This window comes from Ixodes scapularis, unplaced genomic scaffold (assembly GCF_016920785.2).
Source record: "Ixodes scapularis isolate PalLabHiFi unplaced genomic scaffold, ASM1692078v2 PGA_scaffold5__190_contigs__length_132052651, whole genome shotgun sequence".
Classification (NCBI taxonomy): Eukaryota; Metazoa; Arthropoda; class Arachnida; order Ixodida; family Ixodidae; genus Ixodes; species Ixodes scapularis.
In genome coordinates, this window is record NW_024609880.1 from 31,535,625 (window position 1) to 31,550,477 (window position 14,853).

Below are 14,853 nucleotides of genomic sequence, written 5' to 3' on the forward strand. Positions count from 1 at the left end.
GTCTGAAACGGCTATGACGTCACTCCTTTAAAATGCGAAGACCAGCGACGCGCGCGCGGCGGCGGCGGCTCCGGCGCGCCAGTTGTGCGCCGTGTGACGTCACTGCTCCTCGCGCATGCGCAGCACGGCTCTTTGGGAGCCACGCGAAACTGCTCAACCTCGGCCAGTGTAGCTCACGCTACAAAACACAAAGAAAAGCACAGCAACGCTGATGCCTCGTCACGGACGCCGTGAAGCCGGCGAGGGCGCCGCGCCTGCGCAGGGAGCGTGATGTCACCGCCAGAGCGCCATGTGCGAAAGGAAGACGTGGCGCGCTGCTTGTAGGGATGCGCTGGGTGCAGGAATGTTTTCGCATTCCCACAGGTAAGCAAACTTAAATGTCTTCGGCGTATTTTTTTTGTGGAATGGTATTTGTGTTGTGGTAGCCTATACCACTTTATTATAGTGTGAAAACGTGACACGTGTTGTCGGGTTAAGCGAGCATTTTGGCGGGTTAATTGTCGACTAAAGGCGCTAGATAATGATAACAGAATATCCAGCACTTTACCCCAGTACAACAGCTCCCACGGTGAACAGGGTACGATATATGTTTATTATCCGAACGAGAGTAAATTGAGGAAGGAATGGCTCATCAAGTTGAAAATGGCAAACCACATTCGAAAACCACTCGCCTGTGTAATAAATACTTCAATTCAAACGACTTTGTATGCCCTGTTGGTTCCACTGTGTTTTGTAAAAATCTGAATTCGTCTGGGAACCATATCCAGATTTTACGCCAACGACGGGTCGACTTCTCCACCCGGCTCCAAAATGCGCTTCTTGTTTGCGCGAATCTGTGCGCGAAACGTGCACAATGGTGCGTTTATACTTGCGAATTCGTGGGCGGATCCGCGTCGGGGGCAAGCGGATTTTAGAGACAGGTTGCGAAATTCCCTCGTCGCTGGCTGAATTCTGTATTGGTCCGGCGACATTTTCGACGAGCCAATTGAAAGGCGCTGTGCGGCACGAAGCAACGTATCGCAACGCAATCGACGCAGCTGTGTGAACGAACCAGGGTATTTATGCTCGCCAAGGTTTGTATTTGTACATGACATATGAGAGCCGAGGTACCCAGAACCAGAGTGTCGAACCGAAATTTTTATCGGTTCGGTTCCGGTTCGGGTTCACGGCTTTCGGTTCGGTTCCGGTTCAGTTCCGGGGAGCAAAAAATAACGGTTCAAACCGGTTCGAACCGGTTTGAACCGCTAAATTGAGAATATATTTTTCGCGTTGTTCTGGCAATATACACTATTTACGCCGTGAAACGATTCACTATATAGTTTCTTCGATCGTCCGCGCAATCGACTTTTGTTTTTAGGTGCCAAAAATATTAAATTCAGTTATTTAATTCCGACGCAAGGGTAGAAAAAATCTACATTAACATACATAACGTCGTGTTCATATCACTCCACATCCCTTTGTTTACCAGTAACATATTTTTACCTGAATCAAAATGTTTAAGTACAAGAGTTCAGCTAGTTGGTACATACCTGTAAATAGATCAGTTTTTAAATTTAAAACTATACTGTATTTTATTGTGCTTTCTTTGTGTTTAAGTAAAATTCTTAAGTTCAAGCTGATCTATTTACACGGTATAAAATGTTGTCGCTAAGTGTGGTAGGTCGCCTAAAATACCTGTTATTGGTACAACTTTGTGTAGCAGTGTTAAAAATTAAATCTCTATTGTGTCCTTGAACTAAGAAATTATTTACATTACATAAAATTATGAAATGAGCACCTCGGTGCTCATGCTAATTATGAAATAAGGTTTACGAAGTACACTTCACAATATATATTTATCTGATGACGGCACAACTGAGCTAAGAGCAATGAAATTTTCAGAATCTAACAAAAGTTTTAGAATTCCTTTCAGTCTATTTTTTATAGAAACACCGAGCGGCAATCCAAATGCTTGTTGTTCTACTCAGCACCGCATGCATGCCACTAATCATGCAGCAAGAAGTAATCGCAATTGTTCACTCTAATCTAGACGCACCTTCGCACTCAGATCGAATCTGGCCCAAAATAGCGCTTGCCCAAGTGAACATTTTCTTATGCAGAATAAGCTGGCATAGCCTGGCTGTTGAGGTTTGTTCTTGACAAGATGCCGGTCAATTTAATTTGCAAATGAGCATCACCTTTGCTAACTGATGATTTTAACTCGATAGCGTTAAGGAGCTCATGTCGCAGGAAATCCGATGTCGGTGGCGTGACTGGAAAATCCTGATTGGTCGATAGGTTCATGACGTCGGAGATCTTGAAATTCTTGCTTGCTTCTCAAGCAAGAATTTCAAGCAACCCACAATGCTCACGTGAAACGTGACATCACGCGTGGAATGAGAGTGATTAAAACATGACATGTAATGCGAATTAAAGGTCGCCGTATGTCTCAAATGATTTCACTTTTGAAAGTAATTTTTTTTGCCTTAAAAAAATATAAGAATTTTAGGCGGGATGCGAACCCACGACCCTTTAGTTGCGAGTCAGACGCTTTTCACTAGAAACGGCGCGAGCGTCTGGCACGACAAAAACTTGTTTTTTGGTAAGAGCGTTTTTGCAAGCAAAGTAGCTTCCGGAGTCACGCTTTTTCGTCTGCGCCAAAGATGCAGGGAAGAGGAACCTTTACAACACAGTATGTATTTAAAACTCTCCCCTCCCCTCCTCCCAGCCACCCCCCCCCCCCCCCACACACACACACACGCGCGCACTTCTTTATACAGCGGGGCTGTTAAGGGCTAGTTTCCCATTGTCGTGTCCGTCAGCAAACAAATGATGACACTAAACTCTGGGCAGATACCGCCATCTATAAATGACAACGGCAACCAGACAACCGGCTTGCCGGTTGTCTGGTTGCCGCCGTCGCGCATAGATGGCGGCGACCTCTCCAGCCTTTCCACTCTGGCTTGGCGACTTGCGGCCGGCCATTACTTCATTCCCACCATAGTACAGCTTCGCTGGTCTTCCTTCTTCACCAAGGTGGAAAGGCTGAAAGTATTCCTAAGGAATTGCCTCCTCCGTTGGTGCGTGTTCATTCGACAATTTTATTTGACACTCGTTAACCGCAACCCTTCATTGCTTTTATTTTGCACCCCGTGAAGTTTAGATGGGTCATAAAATGACATCGGGTTGGAATGTTCATGACTTTTCCGAGGCGTACTGGTCCTAGTCTGGCCCAAGTATACTCGCGCAGGCCGCCACTGATTCAGAAGCTTCTTTGTCGGGGTGAAATTGCGAGGATTAAATGAGGCTCTTTCTTTTAGTCTTGCCTTCCCAAAGATTGATGTCGCAATTGTGGAATCAAAACCACCCGCCTGACGACAGTCGAGCGCGGCTCATGGATTGGACAGGAGGACTGCGTGAGCGCCGTTCATCGGCTCGTAACAATCAATGTCTTGGCAGACACTTGGGTATTGGCTCGTGTAGGACGACTGCGGTGATGAGAATAGGCGAACTCTAACAATGCCTGGAGCTGAGCACGCGTTTTCTTCCTTTAAAACCCCAGCGCCGGGGTATGATTAACATTGGCGGCATAAGACAGGCACCAGGTCACGTGGCCGTTTCTGGCTCCGAGTTGAGGGGATGAACGATGCTCATATTTCTCGTATTTTTCGGCGACTGCCATTGCCTAGAAAAAATAGCAAAGCCAAGTTCAAGCAGTTATTAACGTTAAGGAGTGATCCTGAGTAGTATTTAGTGATGTATAGAAATATTTTTATAGCTCCTTCAACCAAAGTACAGAGGAAATCGAAACTTGGGCAATAACTTGAGAACGACGCTCGTGTGGGACTTACAGCGACGGCCAACGTTCGGTTGTGTCTCTGAAATCACTAAAATATCCTTTTTTTTTAGTATTCCTTCCGTACACACGTGTAGTTTTATGTAACGTCATATTAATAAGTCGCATTTAGTAATTTCAGTACTTCTATCTTTAGGTACATCATTCGGGTGCAGTTCAGCAACAAAGAAAAAATATTTCGGTGCCTCAATAATGTAAAATGGGTCTTGCAACATTTTTTCTTGTACTTTCAATAAATAGTATTAAGAAATAACCCCTAACGTTGATAGCTTGCGGAAACATCCATTAGTTTTCCCCTAATAGCAGATGCAGAAAAAATAAAGGAAAGAGACAGCTGTCGATACCTCCTCAACTCGCAATTTGAACAAGCGGCCGCGTCATCTGATACCGCCAGTGTTCATCACAGTCATGCTCTAGGCGGTTAGGGTCTGGAAAGCAAAAGCTTGGGCTGAGCTTCATATATTGTTAGAGTTGGGCTATTATTATATGTAACTGACATGAGCCCTTACCCGAATGTTTGGCGGTGCTGATTGTCATGAACCCGAGCACTCGACTAGGGGTTATGAAAATCGCTTACGTCACGGTGTCACGTGACTCTCGGTACGAAATCGTGATGCCATTTTACGTCATGCTGTCAACTATGTTAATACATCTAGTGAGTTCCTCAAATTATATCGAGTTGACGCAGTGATTCACGTGACGTCACGAGGTCACGTGACAACATGTATTGACACCATGGCGTCACGTGACAACGTGACACATGGTTAATCACAGTGCCACTAAAACCCACAACTTACCATACTTTTCAATTCTGTATATGACGATTTGATCCATGGATAGAAATACAGCCGCCAATATTTCATTCCCATATGTTAATTTTGTGATACTAAAAAAAATAAGAAGAAAAAGAAATATTCCCTTAAACCGTTTTGAACCGGTTACCGTTATATTTTTGGGGGGGTTCGGTTCCGGTTCAGTTCCAAGATGGCGGCGAAGATTTCGGTTCGTTTCAGTTCCGGTTCGGCTAAAAATAACGGTTCTGTTCCGGTTTTTGGTTCGGTTCGGTTCCGGTTCGACACCCTGCCCAGAACACAATTTGCGGCTCGAAATTCGTTTTCTTCCCGCCCGAAAACCGCCGATCGAGAACTGGCCGGTTTGAGTCGCACTCACTCTCTTCTCCGCGGTCACGTGCAGTTCTCTATATGGTTTAGACTCGCACACTCAATATAATCAAAGTCGTGGGTCATTGAAGGCACACATTCAGTATTAAAAACAGAAAAAAAATATGATACCCCTTTTTTGTTGCTTCTAAAAACTGCAAATACGACTATTGAAAAAAAAAAAAAAAAAAGTTGCACAGATAACCGGGAGCAGTTTGTGCATTCTCTGCTTAATTCTCAACATGGCGTCGTATCGCGGGATTCGTGGGCTGGACGGCTGAATGAAGCAGACAAAGCGATGAGGGCGGACGACGGGCGTGGGACTTCTATTTCGAAACTATTGTTCCCGGTACAGGCGAATCTGTCTTGCTTCGAAAGAGAAATCGTTTACAGATCAAAACACCTAGAATTTATTCTGTACGACACGCCCGACCACTGAGCTGATTCGTACGAAGGCGCCGCCGAGTCGTCCCTTTTGACTGAAATCATCAACGCGCAAACGTCAAGCACTCACTTGGTGATTTCGTGCCTGACATTGGAGTTCTACGTGCGATGTACGAATTTTTCATCTGCCTCGCACGTCTGAAAAAACAAAGGAAAAAGAAAACGCGGTCGGGTGTGGCTACGTGACTTCCAGCAGCTCTCCCCTCCCTCTACATTCCTCCTTCCACCGCAGTCCCGTTTCGATTTAGAGCTGTTGCGTGTTTTCACTTTATTAAAATGTACGTGGCGCTGTAGTAAAATATTGATTGGTTAGTCTTTTGACATCATAACAAATCGCCTGGCTAGAAATATAAATTTTTGGGGGGTGTTTTTTACTAGTAAGTCGGTGACACTTTAGTGCCCCAAAAAGCAGTTATACACCTGCTGCAGACTACGACGGTTTGTGTGTAACATTGTGCAAGATTTAAAAGTTCTCGCCCTTCTGCGAGGGCTTTTAAATTTATGAGTTATAAAATAATAATCAATCCTTAGCAAAAAGTCAAGGTCAAATTAACCAACTGCTTTAATTTGTCGGGACAAGCCCGGTAATCTATGAAGTTCTGTAAAGTTCAGTATTTGCTTCAAACAAAAATCGCAATGTCGCAAAAAAAAAAAAAAAAAAAAAGATATTATTTGTTTGCACGACCTTTTCCGAAATTCAGTGCCATCTGGTGGCTGAAATGGCGGTTTAACTTTTGCCATACGAATGGCGGCAATGAACCCGCAGCCTGCAGTATTTTATCGGGCACCGTCATTTTTGCATGTCAACGGCAGACGTGAATAAACTTTTCGCTAAACAGGTTTTTCTGGATCAACTCTTCCAGTGTCGATTCCCAGAACGATGCAACCAGGCAGAACGAAGCGCCACCCCAGACAGGCGCCTTGATAAAGTTCTATAAGTCAAGGGGTTTCGAAGTCGATTTTGTGCCACTAACACGTTAACACTTACGCAGCGCTTGCATTCAATTCCGGTTTCGCAACGTGCTAACGTCTAGAATGTATAGGCCTCGAATCCTCAGCTTAGGAGTATCTTCAACATGTTCCTTCATCAGTAAAAAAAAAAGCCGCCATTGGTATGGCACGGGTCCATATCACATGAGCGAATGACATTTTAGCGAACGGCGACATTTGAGCGAATGGTCGTTTTAGCGAATAACGGGGGCGCGCGTTAACCCATCCGTCGCGCTGCGCTTTACGCCGCTTCGCGGCGACAGTCTGCGGCAACTCATTACAAAAATGTGAACTCACTTGGCCCACCCGAAAACGCCGCTTCGCGGCGTCCGACTATTCGCTAAAGTGTCGTTCGATGAAACGTGGGCGTTCGCTAAAACGTCATTCGATCAAGTGAGTGCCTCCCGGTATGGCACATATGCCATTTTTCAGATGGTGATGATAGTGATCAAAGCAGGGGGGTAAAGGTGGGTGAGGAGGAGTGGCAAATCCCGTGCGCCGACACCCGGGGTCCCGAGTGAACGATCGCAAAAGAGAGCGACAGAACACGAGAGAAAGAAAGCAACGTTGCCATGGTAAACGCGAAGAGTGAAAACTCTCAGCAATATAAACAGTAATAATTTAACGTTGTAAACTAAATTCTGAGCTATTCTAACGCTTATAAAAAACAATAAAGTCATTACGCTGCATTAACTTCCCTTCTGTCGAAATCTCGGAAATGTGGTGGTTGCGCAGTTTCGTATTCCTCAACCGCGCCCACTCGCGCCCCACCGGCGAAGCCGGGGAAGCCGGGTATATGGTTTAGTTTAGCGTTAACGCGAGGCCGTACATCTGCGCGCTATGCAAAAAGAAAGCTTCGAAAGGAACGCGAATATCTTTCCACCGGTAAGTTCGTGGATTGTTGAAGTTCACGAAACTGCTCTGATGATGAAACCGTGTTTGGGACCCCGAGGGTCTGCCTGCATGATCCGCCGCTTGCGGCAGCCAGAATGTATGGGAAAATGGCGGACCTTTTCCTCTAGAGTTAGCATGGAGAATAGAAGGGTAGGAGAGGGCATGACGTCGGCCGAGTAGCCTCCACAAGCCATGCTCCCTTGACGCCTCGCCTCTTTCTCATTTCCCTCCTTACTCTCCTCACTCACCATGCCAACGTGACCACATCACGTGACCGTAGCTAGCCTTCGTCTTACTATAGGCTACTAGAATACACCACAGTCTAGCCTTCGATCTGATAAAAACTACCGGACGGAGCGCGCGCAAACCTGCAAGGAGTCCTACTACTGTGGTGATCATATCACGCCACGCGCGGACATGGCTGCCCGACGAACCTGGCCTAGCCTGCCAACCGGATATGTCCCCCCTTTTCCCGCGCGGGAGAATTCCCCTCGCCCGCGGACCGCGGTGACTGAGGAATGTGGGGAGCGGGGGAGAAGACGGGGAAGGGAGGTGAGGCCGAGGAGGAAGACCTGCCCGGAAACGGGCACTTGGAAATAAAAAGATCAGTTGAGTTTGGGACGCCTATGGTATCACTTCTCCCAGGCTGCGTCCCAACATTGGTGACCCGCGACGCTCAATCGCACAATGAATGATCAACTCAGCTCCGACGTCCCGATGGTTGCCGCCGTCGACGTCAAGTTGCCCCCATTTTGGACCGCGGACCCCGAGCTATGGTTCCTCCAGGTGGAGTCACAGTTCGCCGCAAGGTAAAACAAAATGGCTAGGTGGCGTAAGCTACCGCCCGATCCAAAGGGCTCAGCCGTATTCATCCATCCATCCATCATCCATCCATCATCCAGGCGCATCACCGCGGACCTCACAAAGTACCACCACGTGGTGAGCAGCCTGCCGCCCGCAACGGCGAGCGAGATCCGCGACCTGCTATTCTCCCCACCGGCGGAGGATGCGTACAGCACGCTGAAGCGGACGCTCATTCGCCGGGTATCGCCCTCGGAACCGCAGCGGTTGCAGCAACTTCTTTCATCCATCTCACACGTGACATGTCACGCGCACCAATCGCCAGAAAGATCTGCGGTCACGCTGGGCACAAAATCGTTTAAACTTTTATGACTAGACTTCACCAATATTGCAACGTGCCCCCTCCTAGTACTTCTAACCTCCTTGAGAGTTATAGCGAGTTCGTTTCACACGCACTGGCACAGTTCGAGTCTGGTTCGAGTTCTCTCCCAGAATGCATCGCACTCTCCGAGTGTTGCACGGAAAACTGGACTCAAACGAACTCGCCAAATGCACCGAGTGCAGAAGACTGATGCTGCCGCCATCTATGTTGTAGAAAAGGTACCGACTTCAAACCGAAACTAGCGCCTTTCTGATAGGAGTGATGCGTGGGAATGCGAGAATGCAGTCGCTACCAACGTTTATCTACAAACGTTGGTCGCTGCAACCTGTAGTTTATAGTTGCGATGAATTCAAGCAGCTCGGCTGCCGTAGAGATAGTTACAGACGGCGTAAATTTCCGCAACCAGCTGTCTACAAAGCAGCTGGTTCCGATCTTTCAATTCTTATAACCGTTTACACTGAAGAAAACTGACGATGCTGTCCGAGCACAAGCATGATCCGTTTGAGCATGGTATTATGCGTGAACCACTGAAAGGGTGCGGCTTAAAACTAGCCTGTTGGAATATCCAGCAAAACTGGGACTTTCGATTTGGATCGTCATTATAGGTGGATCAGATGATCCACCTATAATGCCTCGGTGAGGGCGTCGAGAACGAGAGCATTCTCGAACAAAATACGACGGGGCAAGTTAGCTGACGTAGGTAAATGTTAAACATGATGATGTTGCCCAATCCTCGGGTAAAGTTACCATCTTTAGCTTTCTCTGATGCTTATTGGGCAGTCAGAGGTTTCTGCTGAGAGAGTTTTGTCGACAAATGTTAAATTTTTCACCCGCACACGGATGGTGATAGATATCTCGGGGGCCGCTTTTACGTTTGTTCTGAGCATTCCTTTACACATTGGTATATTTCAGCGTCTGTGCGGCAACAGAGCGATTTAAAACCTGTAAATAAATCACGGGTTGTCAATTGCTTCCTTCGGGAAATAGCAGACGCTCACAATTCAAGCTCGCGTTTGATTTTGTGGCCCGTGGGACGCGATTTCTATCAGAAAATCTACTTTTTTTCCGTTCGGTTCCGCGACACATCGTAGCAGACGAACCCTCGTCGTCTGCTCCCGCTCCTCGCCGGCCCCACCGGAGCGAGGCATGACGGGATTGCATTTTGGCGCACTCCCGATTTTCTCGGTGCAGCGAGTGCATGCACGCGTGGGGTGTCAGCGGTGAAACGAACTCGGAGAGTGCAACCACTCGTGGAGTGCCGGCCGAAACGAACCCGTTCCACGCTGCGAGTGGGCACGCGTGGGCACGAGTGCCGTGAAACGAACTCGCTATTAGTATGTATGATCTCTATGGATCAAAGTGGCCAGACTGAATTTCGGAAAGGGTCTATTACCATGTCCACCCTTATTGACGAGTTCAACCATTTCACCCCGCCTTTCTTTGCCCTACCCTTTCCCCAGTATCGAGCAGCCAACTCTATCTTCTCTCTTTCCTGATAAGAATCCGATATATCCTGTTCTTGAATAAATCCTGACGCAGCCGATGTCGCTCGGTGGGCTCGGTGGCTGTGCCACAACGCAGACCACTAATCCGTTCAACTTTTTCGTGCAGATGTTCTCCTTCATTCTCCTCCGCGCTTTGCTCCCGGTGCTGGCTTCCTCGGACGGCACGACAGCATGCACAATCTGGAACAACGAAGACCAAGCAAGCAGCTACCACCCGGCCATCAGCAACGCCTCGTCACGTCCGGCAGACTCGTCACTCAAGCAATTGATCCTCGGCCAAGTGTGGAGGGCCCCATCGTCATCAACAGCCGCTTACCCGCCCACTATAAACCAGCCGACGCAGCCGATGTCGCTCTGTGGGCTCGGTGGCTGTGCCACAACGCAGACCACTAATCCGTTCAACTTTTTCGTGCAGATGTTCTCCTTCATTCTCCTCCGCGCTTTGCTCCCGGTGCTGGCTTCCTCGGACGGCACGACAGCATGCACAATCTGGAACAACGAAGACCAAGCAAGCAGCTACCACCCGGCCATCAGCAACGCCTCGTCACGTCCGGCAGACTCGTCACTCAAGCAATTGATCCTCGGCCAAGTGTGGAGGGCCCCATCGTCATCAACAGCCGCTTACCCGCCCACTATAAACCAGCCGACGCAGCCGATGTCGCTCTGTGGGCTCGGTGGCTGTGCCACAACGCAGACCACTAATCCGTTCAACTTTTTCGTGCAGGTTAGTAAATCGTGCAGTCTTTTCTCTAAAAAAACAAGTAACTACTTTTTGATACAGCTGCCGAGCCCGCAGTGTTGCGTTGTCATTTCGATTGAGTGCTTCCATGTCATCCGTTCCTTGCTGTTGCAATCGGGGGACATCGAAACTAATCCTGGTCCTGATACTAACGCCATACTAGCCGAGCTAAAAAAACTATCCACCGGTCAATCGAAATTACTTGCAGAGGTACAAGACCTTAAAACCCAGCTATTAACAACAGATAAAGCGATATCAGATTTAAGCGGGCGCATGACTGCGCTCGAAAACCATTATCAAAATCTCGCCCCCGTGCGCACCGAATTAGAAAATGTAAAAATCGAGACGGCTCAGACGGCCCGTTTGGTCTGTGGCTTGGAGGCACGCTTCGACGATGCCGAAAATCATTCTCGACGCAACAACCTCATTTTCTATGGCATCCCTAACTCCACTGGACCAGAAACGTTTGCCCAATCAGAACAGCTCGTCATCCGGCACTGTCGTGATCACTTGAACATAACCATAGACCCCAAAGAAATAGAGCGTGCACATCGTCTTGGACATCACACATCTGACCGCCCTCGCCCAGTAATCGTTAAATTCACGTTCTATAAGACAAAAGACACCATACTATCTAATGGCCGCAAGTTCAAAGGAACAAGTTTCAGTGTTGGCGAAGACTTTTCTCGGCCCGTCCAAAATGCTCGCAAACACCTACTTGCGTTTGCAAAAAGCAAAAATACGCCGTTTTCTTTACGGTTTAAAACACTACTTATGGGCCCGAAACGCTATATTTTTGATGAACCATCACAGACAGTAAGGGAAACAGCATAGCAATTGCCCCGTCAGAAGAAAATAACAGCCCCCTCTCGGAATTCTACCAAAACTAATCTTTCATTTTCCGTAATCTTCACCAACGCGCGAAGCTTTCTTCCGAAACGAGAAATTTTGTCTAATCTCGTGTTGTCCTCTTGTAGTAATTTGTTGATATTAACCGAAACCTGGCTGTCTAAAGAAATCACTGATGCTGAAGTTCTGGCCGATTTGCCGGACTTCCGCCTTTATAGAAATGACCGCCAAGCCACACGAGGAGGAGGTGTTCTCATCGCCGTACACCAGCAGTTGTCATGTTCTATTGTTAACATTACATCCGACCTTGAAATACTATGGATCATATGTCGCGCTTCACCTCAGACGGTTCTTTTGGGAGTCTGCTACAGGCCTCCCCATTCTTCTCCTGACTTTTCTTGTAAACTTAATAACATCTTTAATGAATTCGCCTTAACGTACCCGAATGCGCATATCCTTCTCTTTGGAGACTTTAACTACCCGCAAATAGACTGGAGCAACCAGATCCCCTCAGCTATAGGCAATGAAGCCGCAAGAGATTTTATTAACGTATGTCTTGATTTTAACCTTGTTCAACTAGTATCCGAACCCACACGTGTTTCACGGGATTCTGCAAACATCCTAGATCTAATACTAACCAGTCATCCCGAAAGCCTATCATCGGCTACTTATCTCCGCGAAGTCAGCGACCACAAAGTAATCCATGCTACCTTCAACTTTTGCCCGGTACGACACCAAACAAGCGATAAAAGAATTCGTCTATATGATAAGGGAAATTATGAAGTAATAAACAATGAGCTAAACGCCTTTCTTCCAATTTTTGAAGCATCATTTTCTAATCGCTCTATTAATACAAACTGGATAATGTTCAGAAATAAATTAAATGAACTTGCAAATAAATTCATCCCACTAATTACGTTCCGTGAGAATCGACAGAAACCCTGGTTTACAAAGTCTTTGAAAAAACTAGGTAACAAAAAAAAACGTCTTTTCCGCTCGGCCAAGCGGAATGGAAACCCCTGCGCATGGGAAAAATACTACGCAGCTGAAGACTCCTATCTGGCATCTATACGTAACGCAAAGCATTCCTTTTTTTATGATGACTTACCAAAGATCTTAATTAACAATCCTAAAAAATTTTGGCAAGTTATAAATCCCCAAGAGACGCGCATCATTAGCCTGACGAACGGAGCGGGCGAAATAGTCACTGACACCGAGTGCGCCAACGCTTTTAACTCCGCCTTCTTTTCCGTGTTCACCGAAGAAACCGATGTCCCTCCCTCTTTAATACCTTCTAACGCAGTATCTACTATGCCAGCTCTCACATTCTCTGTAGATGGCATCTCATCATTAATTGAAAATATCAAACTCTCATCGTCAGCCGGCGTTGACGGAATTAACTCAAAACTTTTAAAAAATACCAAACGTGTATCTGCTGTGTACATGACCATGTTGTTTTCACAATCACTTTCTACAGGCATCTTACCGGACGACTGGAAGGTGGGAAGGGTCGTTCCGGTCTACAAATCGGGTAACAAGGACTCCCCACTAAATTACCGTCCCATCTCTTTAACAAGCGTCCCCTGCAAAGCCATGGAACACGTCATCTACACTCATATAATTAATTTCCTAGACTCTATAGACTTTTTCCACCCCTCCCAGCACGGTTTTCGTAAGGGCTTCTCTTGCGAAACTCAGCTTGCACTCTTCGTTCATGACTTGCATTTTAATCTTGACCATAACCTTCAAACCGACGCTGTTTTTTTAGATTTTGCCAAAGCATTCGACAAAGTACCGCACCAGCGCCTCCTACTAAAACTTTCCCAATTAAATCTAAACACTGCTATTGTTCAATGGGTCCAGGAATTTCTGTCTAATCGGTCTCAGTTTGTCTTTGTTAACAACCACTCATCTAACCCTCTCCCAGTAACATCAGGCGTCCCACAAGGATCTGTCCTCGGCCCGCTCCTGTTCTTAATATACATAAATGACTTACCATCGCATCTGTCATGCCGCATTCGTATGTTTGCGGATGACTGCGTTATTTATCGTACAATCACTAACAGCTCCGACCAGTCATGCCTGCAGAATGACCTTAACCATGTGCAAGAATGGTGCGACTATTGGCAAATGACCCTTAATCCCAGCAAATGTAAACTTGTATCATTCCATCGTCGCCGTAACCCCTTTCTTTTTACGTATACAATTGCTAGCGTCACCGTCGAATCTGTAGAATCATTTAAATACCTAGGTGTAACACTGTCGAACGATTTATCTTGGCGCGCGCATACCACCAACGTCATATCAGCCGCAAACAGAGTCCTTGGATTTCTAAAACGTAATCTACGCCATGCCCCGAAGCACGTACGTTTACTTGCGTACAAATCACTTGTTAGATCAAAACTCGAATACGCATCTGCCATCTGGAACCCTCACCAAGCATATATTACTAACGAACTTGAATCTGTTCAAAATCGATCCACTAGGTTCATTCATTCTGCCTACTCATACGATATCAGCGTTTCATCCTTAAAAGCAGAATGCGGCCTAACACCTCTCTCTCTTCGCCGTCGCACTTCCAGCCTCTCCCTCTTTCACAAGTTTTACTACAGCTCGCTCAACCATGCACCTTACATTGTGCCCCCATCACGCATATCTCTGCGCATTGGTCATCCACTTCAAGTAACACTCCCACGTGCCCGCACTACTACTTTTTTAGCCTCCTTTTTTTCTCAAGCAGCTGCAGACTGGAACGGCCTTCCCCACCACGTCGCCGCCATCACATGTCCGTCCGTATTCATGGAGACTGTCGTCAACCACCTTCCGACATGAATGTCTGTTAAAAATGCTTTTATGTGTAACCCACCCCTTATGTAATACCCCTAACGGGGTCTTTAAGGTAATAAAATGAAATGAAATGAAATAAACTCTATTACCAAACCGTTTAATTGAGCTGTTTTTATTCTACGAAGCACATTTCTCCAGAGCGCACAGTCAAAACTCCCGCTCCTAAATCGTAAACCCACAAACAAGACAAAATGGCCTCCAAGTTTTAGATATGGTTGAGGGGGCTAAATAGCGAAAGATAAGGCATTAAAACAAATTAACAGGTTTTTGTGCGACGTTGAGTAGTTGGTACATATTAAAGTGGTCAACGTATATATATTTTAAGTTTTTAACATAGGTTTTTAACTATCGAAGATGAAGAAACATGGCGGCACATCGAGATCTAGGTCACGTGGTCACCTTAACTT

At 46.6% G+C, this 14,853-nt stretch overlaps 1 protein-coding gene across 1 annotated transcript; it reads left to right on the plus strand.

Annotated features, from left to right (window-relative positions):
* The first annotated feature begins 10,426 nt into the window (after positions 1 to 10,426).
* LOC115308575 lies at positions 10,427 to 11,973 on the plus strand. The gene has a single exon (XM_040217742.1). It carries the CDS (start codon positions 10,427 to 10,429, stop codon positions 11,582 to 11,584), a length of 1,158 nt encoding a protein of 385 aa, XP_040073676.1. The 3' UTR covers positions 11,585 to 11,973.
* Positions 11,974 to 14,853: the final 2,880 nt, after the last annotated feature.

Bases quoted from the DNA above. Each gene is read 5' to 3' on its own strand.
- LOC115308575 (XM_040217742.1), top strand. From the start codon at position 10,427: ATGTTCTCCTTCATTCTCCTCCGCGCTTTGCTCCCGGTGCTGGCTTCC.